The sequence below is a fragment of the Mobula birostris genome, chromosome 3 (assembly GCF_030028105.1).
Source record: "Mobula birostris isolate sMobBir1 chromosome 3, sMobBir1.hap1, whole genome shotgun sequence".
In the NCBI taxonomy this organism is placed as follows: domain Eukaryota; kingdom Metazoa; phylum Chordata; class Chondrichthyes; order Myliobatiformes; family Myliobatidae; genus Mobula; species Mobula birostris.
The window spans coordinates 221,481,587-221,495,142 of NC_092372.1; the positions used below are offsets into that span (position 1 = coordinate 221,481,587).

At 46.9% G+C, this 13,556-nt stretch overlaps 1 protein-coding gene across 1 annotated transcript in view; it reads right to left on the reverse strand.

Moving 5' to 3' along the window:
• Nucleotides 1-13,556, reverse strand: part of LOC140195735 (growth hormone-releasing hormone receptor-like) — a 49,472-nt gene that overhangs the window by 21,915 nt on the left and 14,001 nt on the right. Inside the window, exons 5-6 of the mRNA XM_072254439.1 lie at nt 9,099-9,224; nt 6,621-6,753 (exon numbers count right to left, since the gene is read on the reverse strand). Coding sequence (XP_072110540.1) covers nt 6,621-6,753; nt 9,099-9,224 — 259 coding nt within the window. The remainder of the gene's footprint in view (nt 1-6,620; nt 6,754-9,098; nt 9,225-13,556) is intronic.

Sequence of the window (13,556 nt, forward strand, 5' to 3'; positions counted from 1 at the left end):
ATAGCTTGAGCCAGGAGCCAGTTGGTACAAAACTTCCATCTTTTTAAGGCTGATTGTCAGTCCGAGGCTTTTGGCTGCACTGGCAAAGCGACTGGTGATCTCCTATAAGTCTTCAAGAGAGTGGGCAACCAGTGCACAGTCATCAGCAAACTGTAGCTCATGCACCACAATGTCCCTGACTTTTGTTTTCGCTCTCAATCTTGTGAGGTTGAGGAGCCCGCCACCAGCCCTCGTTTGTAGGAAGACCCCTAACTTCAGGTCTGATGTGGCACCCTGAAGAACAGCAGCGAAGAATAGTCCAAACAGAGCAGGAGCCAGAACACACCCCTGTTTTACGCCGTTGCTGATGGAAAATGGGTCTGACAACTCACCACACATGTTGATGTGGCCTTCTATGCCTTTGTGGAACTGACAGATGATGTGGGCCAACCGAATTTTGGTAGGAGCTTCCACAGGTCATCCCTACCAACGGTGTCAAACACTTTGGTTAGATCAACAAATGTGACATGGAGACTTCTCTGCTGCTCAACACATTTCTCTTGGAGCTGCATCAGTGAAAAGATCATGTCCACTGTACTACGGCCTGTTCGAAAACCACACTGGCTTTCTGGAAGAATGTTGTCACTAATGTTGGACACCAAGCGTCTAAGGATGATCTTCGCGAGACATTTTCCCGCAACTGACAGAAGAGAGATGCCACAGTAATTGTTGCAGTCTCCCTTGTCTCCCTTGTTCTTGTAGATGGTCACGATTGATGCATCTTTGAAGTCTTGTGGTAGTTCTGCAGCTCCCCACAACTTTGTGAACAGCTGGTGCAGGCATGATGTCAGTGTGTGACCACCATACTGGTAGATCTTGGCTGTGATACTGTCAGGCCCTGGTGCTTTGTTGGGTTTTAGCTGTTTGATGGCTTTGATGACTTTGTGAAGAGTAGGGGGAGCATCTAGCTCGAACAGTATGGGTCGCGGGTGTACTCTGCCCAGTGCTTCATTGGTGATGGTTCCTGGTCTGTTCAGCAGCTTGTGGAAATGTTCTTGCCGTCTTTTACTTCTCAGTGAAGATGGATGTACTGTCCTTGCTCGGGAGTTGTGAGGTGTCATGTTTTGTTGGACCATACACAACCCTGATTGCTTCATAGAAGCTTCTTGAGTCATTACAGTCAGCGAAGGCTTGTAACTCCTTAGCCTTGTTCGCCCACCACTGGTCTTTCATAGCTCTGATCTGCCTCTGCAAAGTTGATTTTGCACTCAAAAAGGCACGTTTTTTGGAACTTGAGTTTGGGTGTCGAAGAAGAGCCTGGTGTGCAGCTGCCTTAGCTCTTAGAAGGTCTTGCACAGATTGGTTGCTCTCATCAAACCAGTCCTGATGCTCGCACTTGACTTTCCCCGAGGTGTCCTGGGCAGCGCTGTAGACCATTTCTTTGAAGGTATTCCAGTGCACAGTAACATCGTCTGGTGGATGCTCAACCAGTCTGCTTAGAGCAGTTTCCATAGAGGATTTCAGGACATCAGCACACTCGCGATGTTTCAATTTGGTGGTGTTCAGCTTTTTGGGTGGTTTGGCAGCATTCGTTCTGCGTGGAGGTTTGATCGATAGACATAGATCCGACCACACCATTTGATGATCAGTTGAGCACTCAGCTCCACGCTGAACTCTGGTGATACGAACGTCAGAGATGTCTCATTGTCGGGTGATGACATAGTCAATGAGGTGCCAGCTTTTAGATCGTGGATGCATCCATGTGCATTTGAGCTTGTCTGGCAATCTGAACAGTGTGTTAGTAATGCACAGTTTAAATTCTGTGCACATCGGGAGGAGCAGTAGACCATTACTATTACTGTTGCCAACTCCTTGGCATCCAGTCACACCAGGCCACACAGTGGACTCCTTGCCAACCCGAGCATTAAATTCTCCCAGCAACAGCAGCATATCGGAAATTGCCACGCTACTGACGGTGGTTTTCAGCCTCCTTGACTTCACTGGGGTTAGTCAGAGTTGGGGCGTAAACGTTGACTATGTTGAGGTGGCGTTTTCCTTGCAGAGGTGTACGCAAGGTCTGGATTCAGTCATTTACAGCAACAGGCAGGGTCGGTAGCTTTGCTGCGAGGCAGTTCTTGATAACCAAGCACACACCAGATTCTCCTCGTTCTTCTTCGGGCCTGCCAGACCGGAAGAATGTGTACCCTCCTTTCTCTTCACAAAGCGCGCCCTCTCCAGCAAGTCGGGACTCCTGGAGAGCCGCAATGTCCACTCTGTAGTCCTTCAGCACGCGAGCAACAAGTGCAGTGCGTCTCTCTGGGCGATCTGAGTTAGCATTGTCCAACAGAGTTCGTATGTTCCATGGGGCAATGATCAGATTCTGCTTGTGATTCTTACTGCTAGAGTTGGACGACCCACCAGCCGCAACAGACTGGCCAGGTTGGTGTGAGCGGGCTTTGTTTGAGCCACATTTCTAGGCCCTTCCCTAATGATAGGGTGAGCAGTGCCTCTGTGAACAGGGCTGCTCAGACGCAGAGGGTGCTGCCTCACCAGATCTCCACTCTGTAATCCATGTGCGACCACTCTCCCCATGCCCTCTGCATGCAGACTTGTGACTACGACTCCCAGCTGTTCAAGCCTACTGCTTTGCCACTTGTCCGTCGCTACAGGACTTGGGTGTGTTGAGGATACCCCACTCCTCAGAAAGGAACAGTGTGTGCGTGAGTGGATTTTAGGTGAGTGGGGGTTTCACAGGTCCAGACCCACCCTCTCGATATCCCCTCCCAGATCCAGCGGCATGGTGGGGTCCAAGACGGCCGGGGGAAGTTCTGTTGCAGTGAATGGCCAGACCAAGCCTCGATGCAAGGGGTGCCCTTTCCGCGCTTCACGGCATGTGCTTGCTAGATGGCCGTTCACCCTACGAGAGGGTTCATCCGCTCTTTGACAGGTCTTGCACTGTATGGCTGCTGCAAAAAACAAATTTCCTGACAGACAGGATGTCAGTGAAGATAAACCAGACTGTGAGTCTGCTTCATAGGTGATGCCTGACCCACTGAGTCCCTCTGGCTTTTTGTGTGTTGCTCCAATTTCTGGTATCTGCACCCTCTGTTGAGTCCTCACCAGGATGCTGCCTGGATTGAAAGGCTTTTCCATAAGGAAAGGCTGGACCAACTCGGGCTGTTTTCTCGGGAGTGGAAGAGGCTGAGGGGAGACTTGATAGACCTTTATAGATTTATGATAGGCATAGAAAGAGTAGACCAGAATGCCCTTTGCCCCAGGGTAGAAGTGTCATATACTGCAGAGAATGTATCACACAAGACCAGATGAAATGAGGTCACTCAGCCCATCGAGTCTGCTTCACCATTCCATCACAGCTGATTTATTATCCCTCTCAACCCCATTCTTCTGCCTTCTCCCCGTAACCTTTGACACCCTGACTAATCAGGAACCAGCGCATTTAACATCCAACATCCAACATCGTCTTAAATGCGCTGGAACAGCTTTTGGACATCTCTGAACAAGAGCCTTTCATGATCGTGACATCTGAACAGACATCAAAATGTTAGTGTGCAAAGCAGTGGTAATCCCAACGCTCCTGTACACATCAGAAACCTGGACAACATACCGACGACATCTGAAGGCACTTGAAAAGTTCCATCAACGCTGTCTTCGAAACATCTTAAATATCAGCTGGAAAGATAGAACAACCAACGTCAGCGTGCTAAACGAAGCAAAACAAACAAGCACTGAAGCCTACGTCATTAAGAACCAACTAAGATGGAGCGGTCATGTTGTTCGGATGAAAGACAAACGTCTGCCAAAACAAATCTTCTACTCCCAGCTTAAAGGAGGCAAATGTAAAACAGGCTGACAACAGAAGAGATTCAAAGACGTCTTAAAAGCCAACATGAAGAAATGTAACATCGACATCAACAATTGGGAAACCAATGCCAAGGACAGGAAACTCTGGCGAGCCATCACCCGAGAAGGAACAGCAACTTTCGGAGCCAACAGATGTGCAGAATTAGAAGAAAAGAGAAGGAAATGGAAAGAGAGACAGCAACAACCAAAGCCCGACCTGCCACCTGGAATTACCTGTCCTGAATGCGGAAGAACTTTCAAAGCCAAGATTGGACTCATAAGCCACTTGACAGCCCATAAATAGATCAACAGAATGAAGACCATCATCCTCGTCCTCGAGGGATATCCACGACGACGAATCAGGAACCTATCAACCTCTGATTTAAACATACCCAAAGACTTGGCCTCCACAGCCATCTGTGGCAATGAATTTCACATATCCTCCGCCCTCTGACTAAACAAATTCCTCCTCATCTCTGTTCTGAGGTTGTAACTCGGGCAGAAGGAGAAGATGGCAGCGCGACGCAGCACGTGCAGCTCTCCGGTGAAATGATATCGTATCTGTTAAATAGGGGCCGTGGACAATTCTGATTTGATGGAGACAGACGTGAAAGCACAGGGGAACATCTGGAGAAATTTCTGAAATGCCAGTTCGCTGCTGCTGTTACCGTGCCATCGAGAATCTTCCGGAGGGAAGGCCCCAAAATCCCCGGCTTTGCCTGCTGCTGGCGACCGAGGCTGAGGTTGAATCGTTCGGATAGAGATGGTACTCGGTACTCGGTGTCGGAGGGCTGATCGGAGGCTCAAAGTTTTCGGACGACTCAGAGTTGCACTGCGGTCGGACATGGCAGGGAGAGTTTTCTTCCTTCTCCCGTCCGCGTGAGATGTGGGACATTCGAGAGAATTTGAACTTTTTTACTGTGCCATGGCCTGTTCTTTATCAAGTTATGGTATTGTTGCACTGTTGTAACTATATGTTATAATTATGTGGTTTTTGTCAGTTTTTCAGTCTTGGTCTGTCCTGTGTTTTGTGATATCACACCAGAGGAATATTGTATCATTTCTTAATGCATGCATTACTAAATGACAATAAAAGAGGACTGTGTGTCCTCGTAATCTAATCCCTGGTGAGGGGTGACATGTTTGAAGGAGATTAGCAAGGTAAGTTTTTTTACATTATCACAGGTGCCTGGACTGGGCCGCTGGGGAAGATGGTAGAAGCAGATATTATGGCAACACTTAAAAGCATTTAAGCATGGGCAGGCATGAGATAGAGGATAAAGACCACGTGAACATAGTTAGAATTCAGCCATTTGGCCCATTGAATCTGTTCTGCCATCCAATCACAGCTGATTTATCTTTCAACCTCATTCTCCAACCTTCAACATATAATTCTTAACCCCCCTCACCAATCAAGAACCTATCAATTTCTGCCTTAAGTATAGCCAATGACACAGCCTCTGCAGACGTCTGTGCGATGAATTCCACAGATTCACCGCCCTCTGGCTGAAGAAATTCCTCCTCACCTCTGTACCGAAGGGACGTCCATTATTGTGAGGACATGTCCTAGGATCCTGGACTTTCCTACTAATTGAAGCATCCTCTCGCATCCACTCTATTCAAGACTTACAGAACCTGGTGGGATTCAATCAGACCCACCTCCCTCATTGACTAAAGCCCCTATGTAGTTTCAGTTGGCATCATAGTTAGCACAGAGCTGATGTACCCACGTTCTATGTCCCAGCTACTTGTTGGGAGAGCTAGGGCCTTCATCGCTGGAGTGAAAGAGGTTGAGAGGTGACTCGATAGAGACTTTCAAGATGATAACAGGCATACTGTAGATCGAGTGGACAGGAAGAGACTCTTCCCAGGGTGGAGATGGTTAACACAAGGGGGCATAATTTTAAGGTGATTGGAGGAAAGAATGGGTGGGATTAAGAGGAATAGATAGAGTGGACAGCCAGCGCCTCTTCCCCAGGGCACCACTGCTCAGTACGAGAGGACATGGCTTTAAGGTAAGGGGTGGGAAGTTCAAGGGGGATATTAGAGGAAGGTTTTTTACTCAGAGAGTGGTTGGTGTGTGGAATGCACTGCCTGAGTCAGTGGTGGAGACAGATACACTAGTGAAATTTAAGAGCCTACTAGACAGGTATATGGAGGAATTTAAGGTGGGGGGTTATATGGGAGGCAGGGTTTAAGGGTCGGCACAACATTGTGGGCCGAAGGGCCTGTACTGTGCTGTACTGTTCTATGTTCTACGGATGCCAGAGGTTTCTTTTTTACACAGAGAGTGGTGGGTGTGTGGAACACACTGCTGAGATGGTGGCAGAAGCAGATACATTAGGGACATTTAAGAAACTCTTAGGTAGGCTCATGGATGATAGATGTTTATAAGATAATAAAAGGCATACATAGAGTGGGCAGCCAGAGACATTTCCCTAGGGCAGAATGGCTAATATGAGAGGGCATAATTTTAAAGTATAGGGAGATGTCAGGGGAAGTTTTTTAACACAGAGTGGAACACCCTGTTAGGGGCAATGGCGGAGACAGATACATTTAGGGCATTTAAGGGATTCTTATATAGGCATCTGTATGAAAGGAAAATGGGCGCGATGACTTAGGGAACAGTTGGTCTTGGAGTTAAGATAAATGGTTGGCACAACATTGAGGCCCAAAGGGCCTGTAATGATCTGTCATCTATCTTTTAAAAGCCAGTCTCCAAACCCTCCTGCCAAGACCCCCGTTCCAGGCCCATGTTCCAGAGGTCGGAGGTGCCTTACTGTAGAGAAGTTACAGTGGTCAACGTCATCATCGCTAAAGAGAACGGCATCTTTGATCATCACAGATAAACTCCGCAGGATGAAGGTGATAAACAGATGGATGTGGATGTAATTCCGCGTGCAATGTAGATTCCTGGAAAAGTCAAAATTCCCAGTAAATTTATTAACAAGGTATATATACTGTATCCTGAGATTCATTTTCTTGCAGGCACTTACATGAAAATAAAGAGTACATTAGAACTATACATAAACACTGCCAAACAACCAATGTGCAAAATACATTAAATGATACTGAGAACATGAGTTGTGGAGCCCTTGAAAGCGAGTCTGTAGGTTGTGGAATCGGTCCAGAGTTGAGCTGAGTGAAATTATCCACGCTAGTTCAGGAGCTTGATGGCTGAGGGGTAATAACTGTTCCTGAACCTGGTGGTGTGGGACCTAAGGCTTTTGTATCTTCTGCCCAAGGGTGGGAGCATGAAGAGAGGCATGGCCTGAATGTTGGGGGTCCTGAATGATGGATGCTGCTTTCTTGTGCCAGCACTCCTTGTAATGATGGGGAGTGCTTTGCCTGTGATGGGCAGGTCTGTATCCAGCAATTTCTGAAGACTTCTCCATTCTTGGCCATTGGTGTTTCCATAACAGGTCGTGATGCAACCAGTTAGGATACTCTCCACTGGGCATCTGTCGAAGTTTGTCAAAGATTTAAGTAACAAATCAATGCAAACTTCTAAGAGAAAAGAGTCATTGTTGTGCTTTCTTTGAAATGGCACTTGCATGCTGGACCCAGGACAAATCCAAGGTATTTAAAGCTATTGACACTCTCCACCTCCAAAACTCCTAATGATGACTGGCTCATGGACCTCCGGTTTCTTCCTCTTTATGGCTTAGAGTAGATTAGAAATTGGTGCTGGTTGGAGAGTCAATCTTCTTCTGTTCCACTATGTTTAAGTGATTGAAGCAGAAGTTTGAGACTGTAACTTATCCTTAAGAGAAACTTCAAGTCATAGAGCAATACAATATGGCCCTTCGGCCCGACCAGTCAATGCTGACCACAGTGTCCACCTAACTGTTCCCAAATTCCTGTGCTGGCCCTATATTCCTCCTGGTCCTGCCCCTCTGTGAACTGCCCCTGGTGTGTGGGTGAGGAGTAGAATCTGGGTGGGGGTGGAATTGATGAGGTTGTGTGGAGAATATAACCAGATGAGAATAAATGGGTGGTTGGTGTTCAGGGTGGATTTGATGGGCTGAAGGGCCTTATGGCTCTATGACTGAGAGAAAGAAGGAGAAGCCTTGGGTTTACAGTAGGAGTCTTGGTCAGGGGGATCTTCATGTTGACAACACTGAGGGAGACCTGGGCCGCCATCTTGAAATGTTGAGATGTCCTCTTTCTTGGGGAGGAAAGGGAGATACAAAAGAATGTCCTGTTGTGGAGAGCAGCACATGAGCTCCCACCTGACTGACTGATGTTTGTCATGTTTATAATGTAAATTGCTGCAAAAAGAAAGCAAATTTTCATGGCATTTATACCTTGTGTGCGATACTAAACCTGAAAATTGATGTAAGGGGGTTTCGATTTTTATGTTACTGCGGAGGCTAATTAAAATGGCGTTAATCTGGGGAATGCGGCTTTGTTGTGTTAAACGCTGAGAAAGTTTGCGTTAGCAGCTTGTTGTGGTTTAGAGGGTGATAAGAAATATGTTATTAACCAATTAGGATAGTTGTTATGGTTTTGGTTTATTTGAAGATACTGTATGCGCGGGGTTTTGGGGCAGAAGGCGGGAGAGCGAGACAGAGGATGCACGAGGTGCTGTGAGTCCGCTAACGGGGTCGGGCCCCGAGCGGGACGTTCGGCGAGGAGACGGAGACAGACTCGTGTGGAGCGTCTGGTCGACCACCGTTGTTGATCCCAGGCGGCCGGTCGAGGTGGTCCGAGGGGGTCGCAGGGTGAAGAAGAAGGTCCTTGAGCTCCAACGGTTTTTGTGCGCGAAGAGATTGAACTTTGATAAGTGTGGCGCCTTTTATTTTCCTTTTATATTTTATTCTCTTTTAATTATATAGTTCCAGTAATATCTATAAACTGTAAATCATTTAATTGTATCTGGTGTATTGTCTGTCACTTGGGCAGGGTGGGGTACCTCACACAGCATCCACACAAACGAATTACCCAGTTTGCCAGGGCCGAGGCTGTTTCCCTAGACGACAGCGAGCCGAGCGACCCTGAGGACGGTCATGGGGGCTACACTGAGGTTGAGGAAGATGCCTCAAAAATGTAGTTCCAGCTTACTGTTACACTTCCATCACAGAGGATGGTCGGCATGTTTATGGTGGGCCGAATGACCTTTTTCTGTGTTCTGTTATGCCGGAGGCGGCTTATAGGGAGGGTTGATGTATCACTCAAATCAGACTGAATGATTACAATCACAGCTTTCAACAGAGTCTGACAATGGTATCTCAGAGGCTGCAGTGTGAAATACCTACCGGAAGACCAATAAAATGGCCACAGCGATGGTAAGCACAATGAGAGACAGACTGTAGCCCATGGTGTAGATTACCCATATTGTACTGAAGTACAAGACCTGCATTGAAAAGTAAAGAATATTCAGTCTTGTATCCAGGTTGTCATAACAACAGCACAGGCAAGTCAATGAGACATCCAGTTTCTGAATCTAATCACTCCACCGCTGACAGTTCTTGTCTTCACCTACTGAAACCCTGAGTTCTGAAATCCCATCCCTAAAACTCTCATCCTTGCCATCACTCTCTCCCCTCAGAGGCATAGTGGTTAGCATGATGCTTTACCGTACCAGTGACGCCGGTTCAATTCCTGACGCTGTCTGTAAGGAGTTTGTATGTTCTCCCCGTGACCACGTGGGTTTCCTCCGGGCGCTCCGGTTTCCTCCCACAGTCCAAAGGCTCACCGGTTGGTGGGTGAACTGGTCATTGTAAATTGTCCTGTGGTTAGGCTCGGGTTGCTGGGCGTTGTGGCCCGAAGGACCGGAAGGGCCTGTTCCATGTTGTGTCTCAATCAAACAAATAAAAATAAAACTTGCCACCCCAATATCACCATATGTTTTGGTAAAAGTCACCTTGGGGTTTTAGAACCTGTGGCTATACAGCTCATGTGTTCAAGGATCACCTTGATTTGCCGTATACATCGACATGTATTAGGAACTTGCTGTGTCTTATTTATTTAGAGGTACAGAGAGGAACAGGCCCTACCCAGCCCAACGAGCCTCCCCAACCAACAACCCACCAACTAACCCTAGACTAATCACAGGACAGTTTACAATCACCAATCAACCCCCTAACTGGTACCTCTTCGGATTGTAGGAGGAAACCAGAGCACCCGGAGGAAACCCACACATTCATGGGGAGAAGGTACAAACTCCTTACACACCACACCAAAGCTGAACGCTGATTACTGATGCCTAAAGCTGTAAAAATGTCACACTAACTGCTGCGTTATCGATGGCGCAACACGCAAACAATTATAAAGAATTATATAAAACATAAATAATTATAAAACATAAAGCATACAACAATTATAAAGAATTATATAAAACATAAATAATTATATATAAATTTAGAGGATAAAGTACAGATATGGAGTAAAATGTGCATAAATATATTAATACCAGCATGTACTGTATATACAACATAAAAGCCTTATAAAAAATGGTTTAAAGCGTTTGCAGTGCAGTGACTGAGGTAACAGATAGAGGGGGGTGGGGGTAACTGGAATGGTTGCTCAGATTAACTGCCTGGAGGAAGACGCTTTTAAGATGGCAACACACACACAAAATGCTGGAGGAACTCAGCAGGCCAGGCAGCATCTATGGAAAAGAGTACAATTAACGTTTCGGGCCGAGATCCTTTGGCAGGACAGGAGAAAAAAGATGAGACATCAGAGTAAGAAGGTGAGGGGAGGCGAGGAAGAAGTACAAAGTGGTGGATGATAGAGGAAACCGGGAGAGGAGGAGGGATGAAGTAAAGAGCTGGGAGGTCGATTGCTGAAAGAGATAAAGAGCTGGGGAAGGGGGAATCTGATAGGAGAGGACAGAAGGCCCTGGAAGAAAGGGAAGGGGGAGGAGTGCCAGGAGGTGATGGACAGGTAAGGAGATAAGGTGAGAGAGGGAAATGAGAATGAGGAATGGTGAAGGGGCAGGCGAGTTCGAGAGGAAGTTCAAGAAATCGGTGTTCATGCCATCAGGTTAGAGGCTACCCAATAGCATTTTCCAGAAGTAAGCTTTTGGAAAAGGCTGTTTGCAGGGTGGGTAGTGTCTGCAATGATTTATCCTGCCTGCTTCTGTGTCCTGAACACATACAAGTCCTGCAGGGATGGTAGACTGCAACTAATGACCTGTTCTGGAGCTCCATCTAGTCTCTGCCAGAGGAAAGTCCCATTTCTCGATAACCTGTTTCCCTCTGCTACTCACTAACGGCCCACTAATCAGAACATAGAACAGTACAGCTCACGCACAGGCCCTTCAGCCCACAGTGTTGTACCGACCTAAGTAATTGAGTAATTAAATGCCCAACTGAACTAGTCCCTTCTGCCCACACAATGCCCATGGGTGGATATGAGGTCGATTGCAACACTTAGATTCATAGTCATCGAAAAGTACAGCACAGAAACAGGCCCTCTGGCCCACCTAGTCCATGCGAAACCATTTAAACTGCCTACTCCCATTGATCCGCACAGGGACCATAGATATCCATACCCCTGCTATCCAGGTACCTATCCAAACTTCCGTTAAACATTGAAATTGAGCTTATGCTGGCAACTCATTCCACACTCTCATGACCCTATGAGTGAAGGGGTTTCCCCTCATGTTCCCCTTAAACTTTTCACCTTTCACTGTTAACCCATGACCTCTAGTTCTGGTCTCACTTAACCCAAGTAGAAAAAGCCTGTTTGCATTTACCCACAAGTAGCCTTCCACAGCCTTCCCATCCATGTACCAATCCAAACTTCAAAGTAAATTTATTGTCAACGTACCTACATATCATCATATATGAGCCTGAGATTCAATTTCTTCTTTGCATTCACAGTAACTACATGGCCAAGTGGTTAAGGCATTGGACTAGTGACCTGAAGGTCGTGAGTTCGAGCCCCAGTCGAGGCAACGTGTTGTGTCCTTGAGCAAGGCACTTAATCACACATTGCCCTGCGATGACACTGGTGCCAAGCTGTATGTGTCCTAATGCCTTTCATTGGTGTCGTGGAGAGGGGAGACTTGCAGCATGGGCAACTGCTGGTCTTCCATACAACCTTGCCCAGGCCTGAGCCCTGGAGGGTGAAGACTTTCCAGGCGCAGATCCATGGTCTCGCAAGACTAACGGATGCCTTTACAATAGAATCAATGAAAGACCATCCCCCAGCAGGACAGACAAAGAACCAAAAGACAACAAACTGTGCAAATACAAATATAATAATAAATAAATAAGCAATAAATATTGAGAACATGAGATGAAGAGTCTTGAAAGTGAATTCATAGGTTATGGGAATAATTCAGTGATGGAGTATGTGAAGTTATCCCCTCTGGTTCAAGAACTGTTCCTGAAGCTGGTGGTGAGGCTTCTGTACATTCTTCCTGATGGCAGCAGTGAGAGGAGAGCATGGCCTTTGTGGTGGGGGTCCCTGATGATGGATGCTGCTTTCCTGCAACAGCACTCCGTGTAGACCTGCTCAGTGGTGGGGAGGGTTTTACCCACGGTGGACTTAGATGTTACAATCAAACCCCCAACGACCACTTCCACTGGCAGCTCGTTCCACACTCTCACCAATCTCTGAGTGAGGAAGTTCCCTCTCTGGTTCCCCCGAGATATTTCACCTTTTCCCCTTAACCAATGACCTCTAGTTCTAGTTTCACCCAATCCAAGTGAAAGGTTTGAAGCGGTGTACTTGGATCTCTCTCTCTCTCTCTCTCTCTCTCTCTCTCTCTCTCTCTCTCTCTCTCTCTCTCTCTCTTCTCTCTCTCCCTCTCTCTCCGCACATTCTCTGTACCTGTAACACTGCCTTCTGCATTCTGCATATCTCAATGCACTGTGATAAAATAGAACATAGAACAGCATAACACAGTACAGGCCTTTTGGCCCACAATATTATGCCGAACCCTTAGTCCACTCCAAGATCAATCTAACTCTTCCCTCCCACTGGCCCTCCATTTTCCTATCATCCATGAGCCCACCTAAAGGATTCTTAGATGTCCCTAATGTATCTGCCTCTACCACCTTTCCTGGCAGCACGTTCCACCACCCGCCACTCTCTGTGTAAAATAAACACTCTCTGACATCCCCCTTAAGCTTTCCTCCAATCACATTAAAATTATGCCCCCCACCCCCGTATCAGCCTTTGCCTCCTTGGGAAAATGTGTATGGCTGTCCACTCTATCAATGCCTCTTACCATCTTGTACACCTCTATCGAGTCATCTCTGATTCTCCTTCACTGCAAAGAGAAAAGCCCTAACTCACTCAACCTAACCCAGGCAGCATCCTGGTAAATTTCCTCCTCGCCCTCTCCACATCCTTCCTATAAAGAGGCAACCAGAAATCAACATAATTCTCTCAAGAGTGGTCTAATCAGAGTTTTATGGAGCTGAAACATTACCTCGGTTCTTCAGTTCAATCCCTTAACTAATAAAGGCCTACACACCACATGCTTTCTTAACAATACCACCAGTCTGTATGGCAACATTGAGGGATTTGTCAACGTGAACCCTCAAGATCCTTCTGGTCTTCTGATGATCTTTATGGGTGGCATGCAGAGCAAAGATTTTGCTCTACCTCAATACACGTGACAAGAAGAAACCAAGTACCACTTCAAGCCATCCTCAACTTTTTCCAACTTCCCCTTACCCAGTTTCATTCCTTTCCCCCACACCCGGTTCCATCTGCCTATCACCCACGCACGTCACACATGGGAATACACTGGA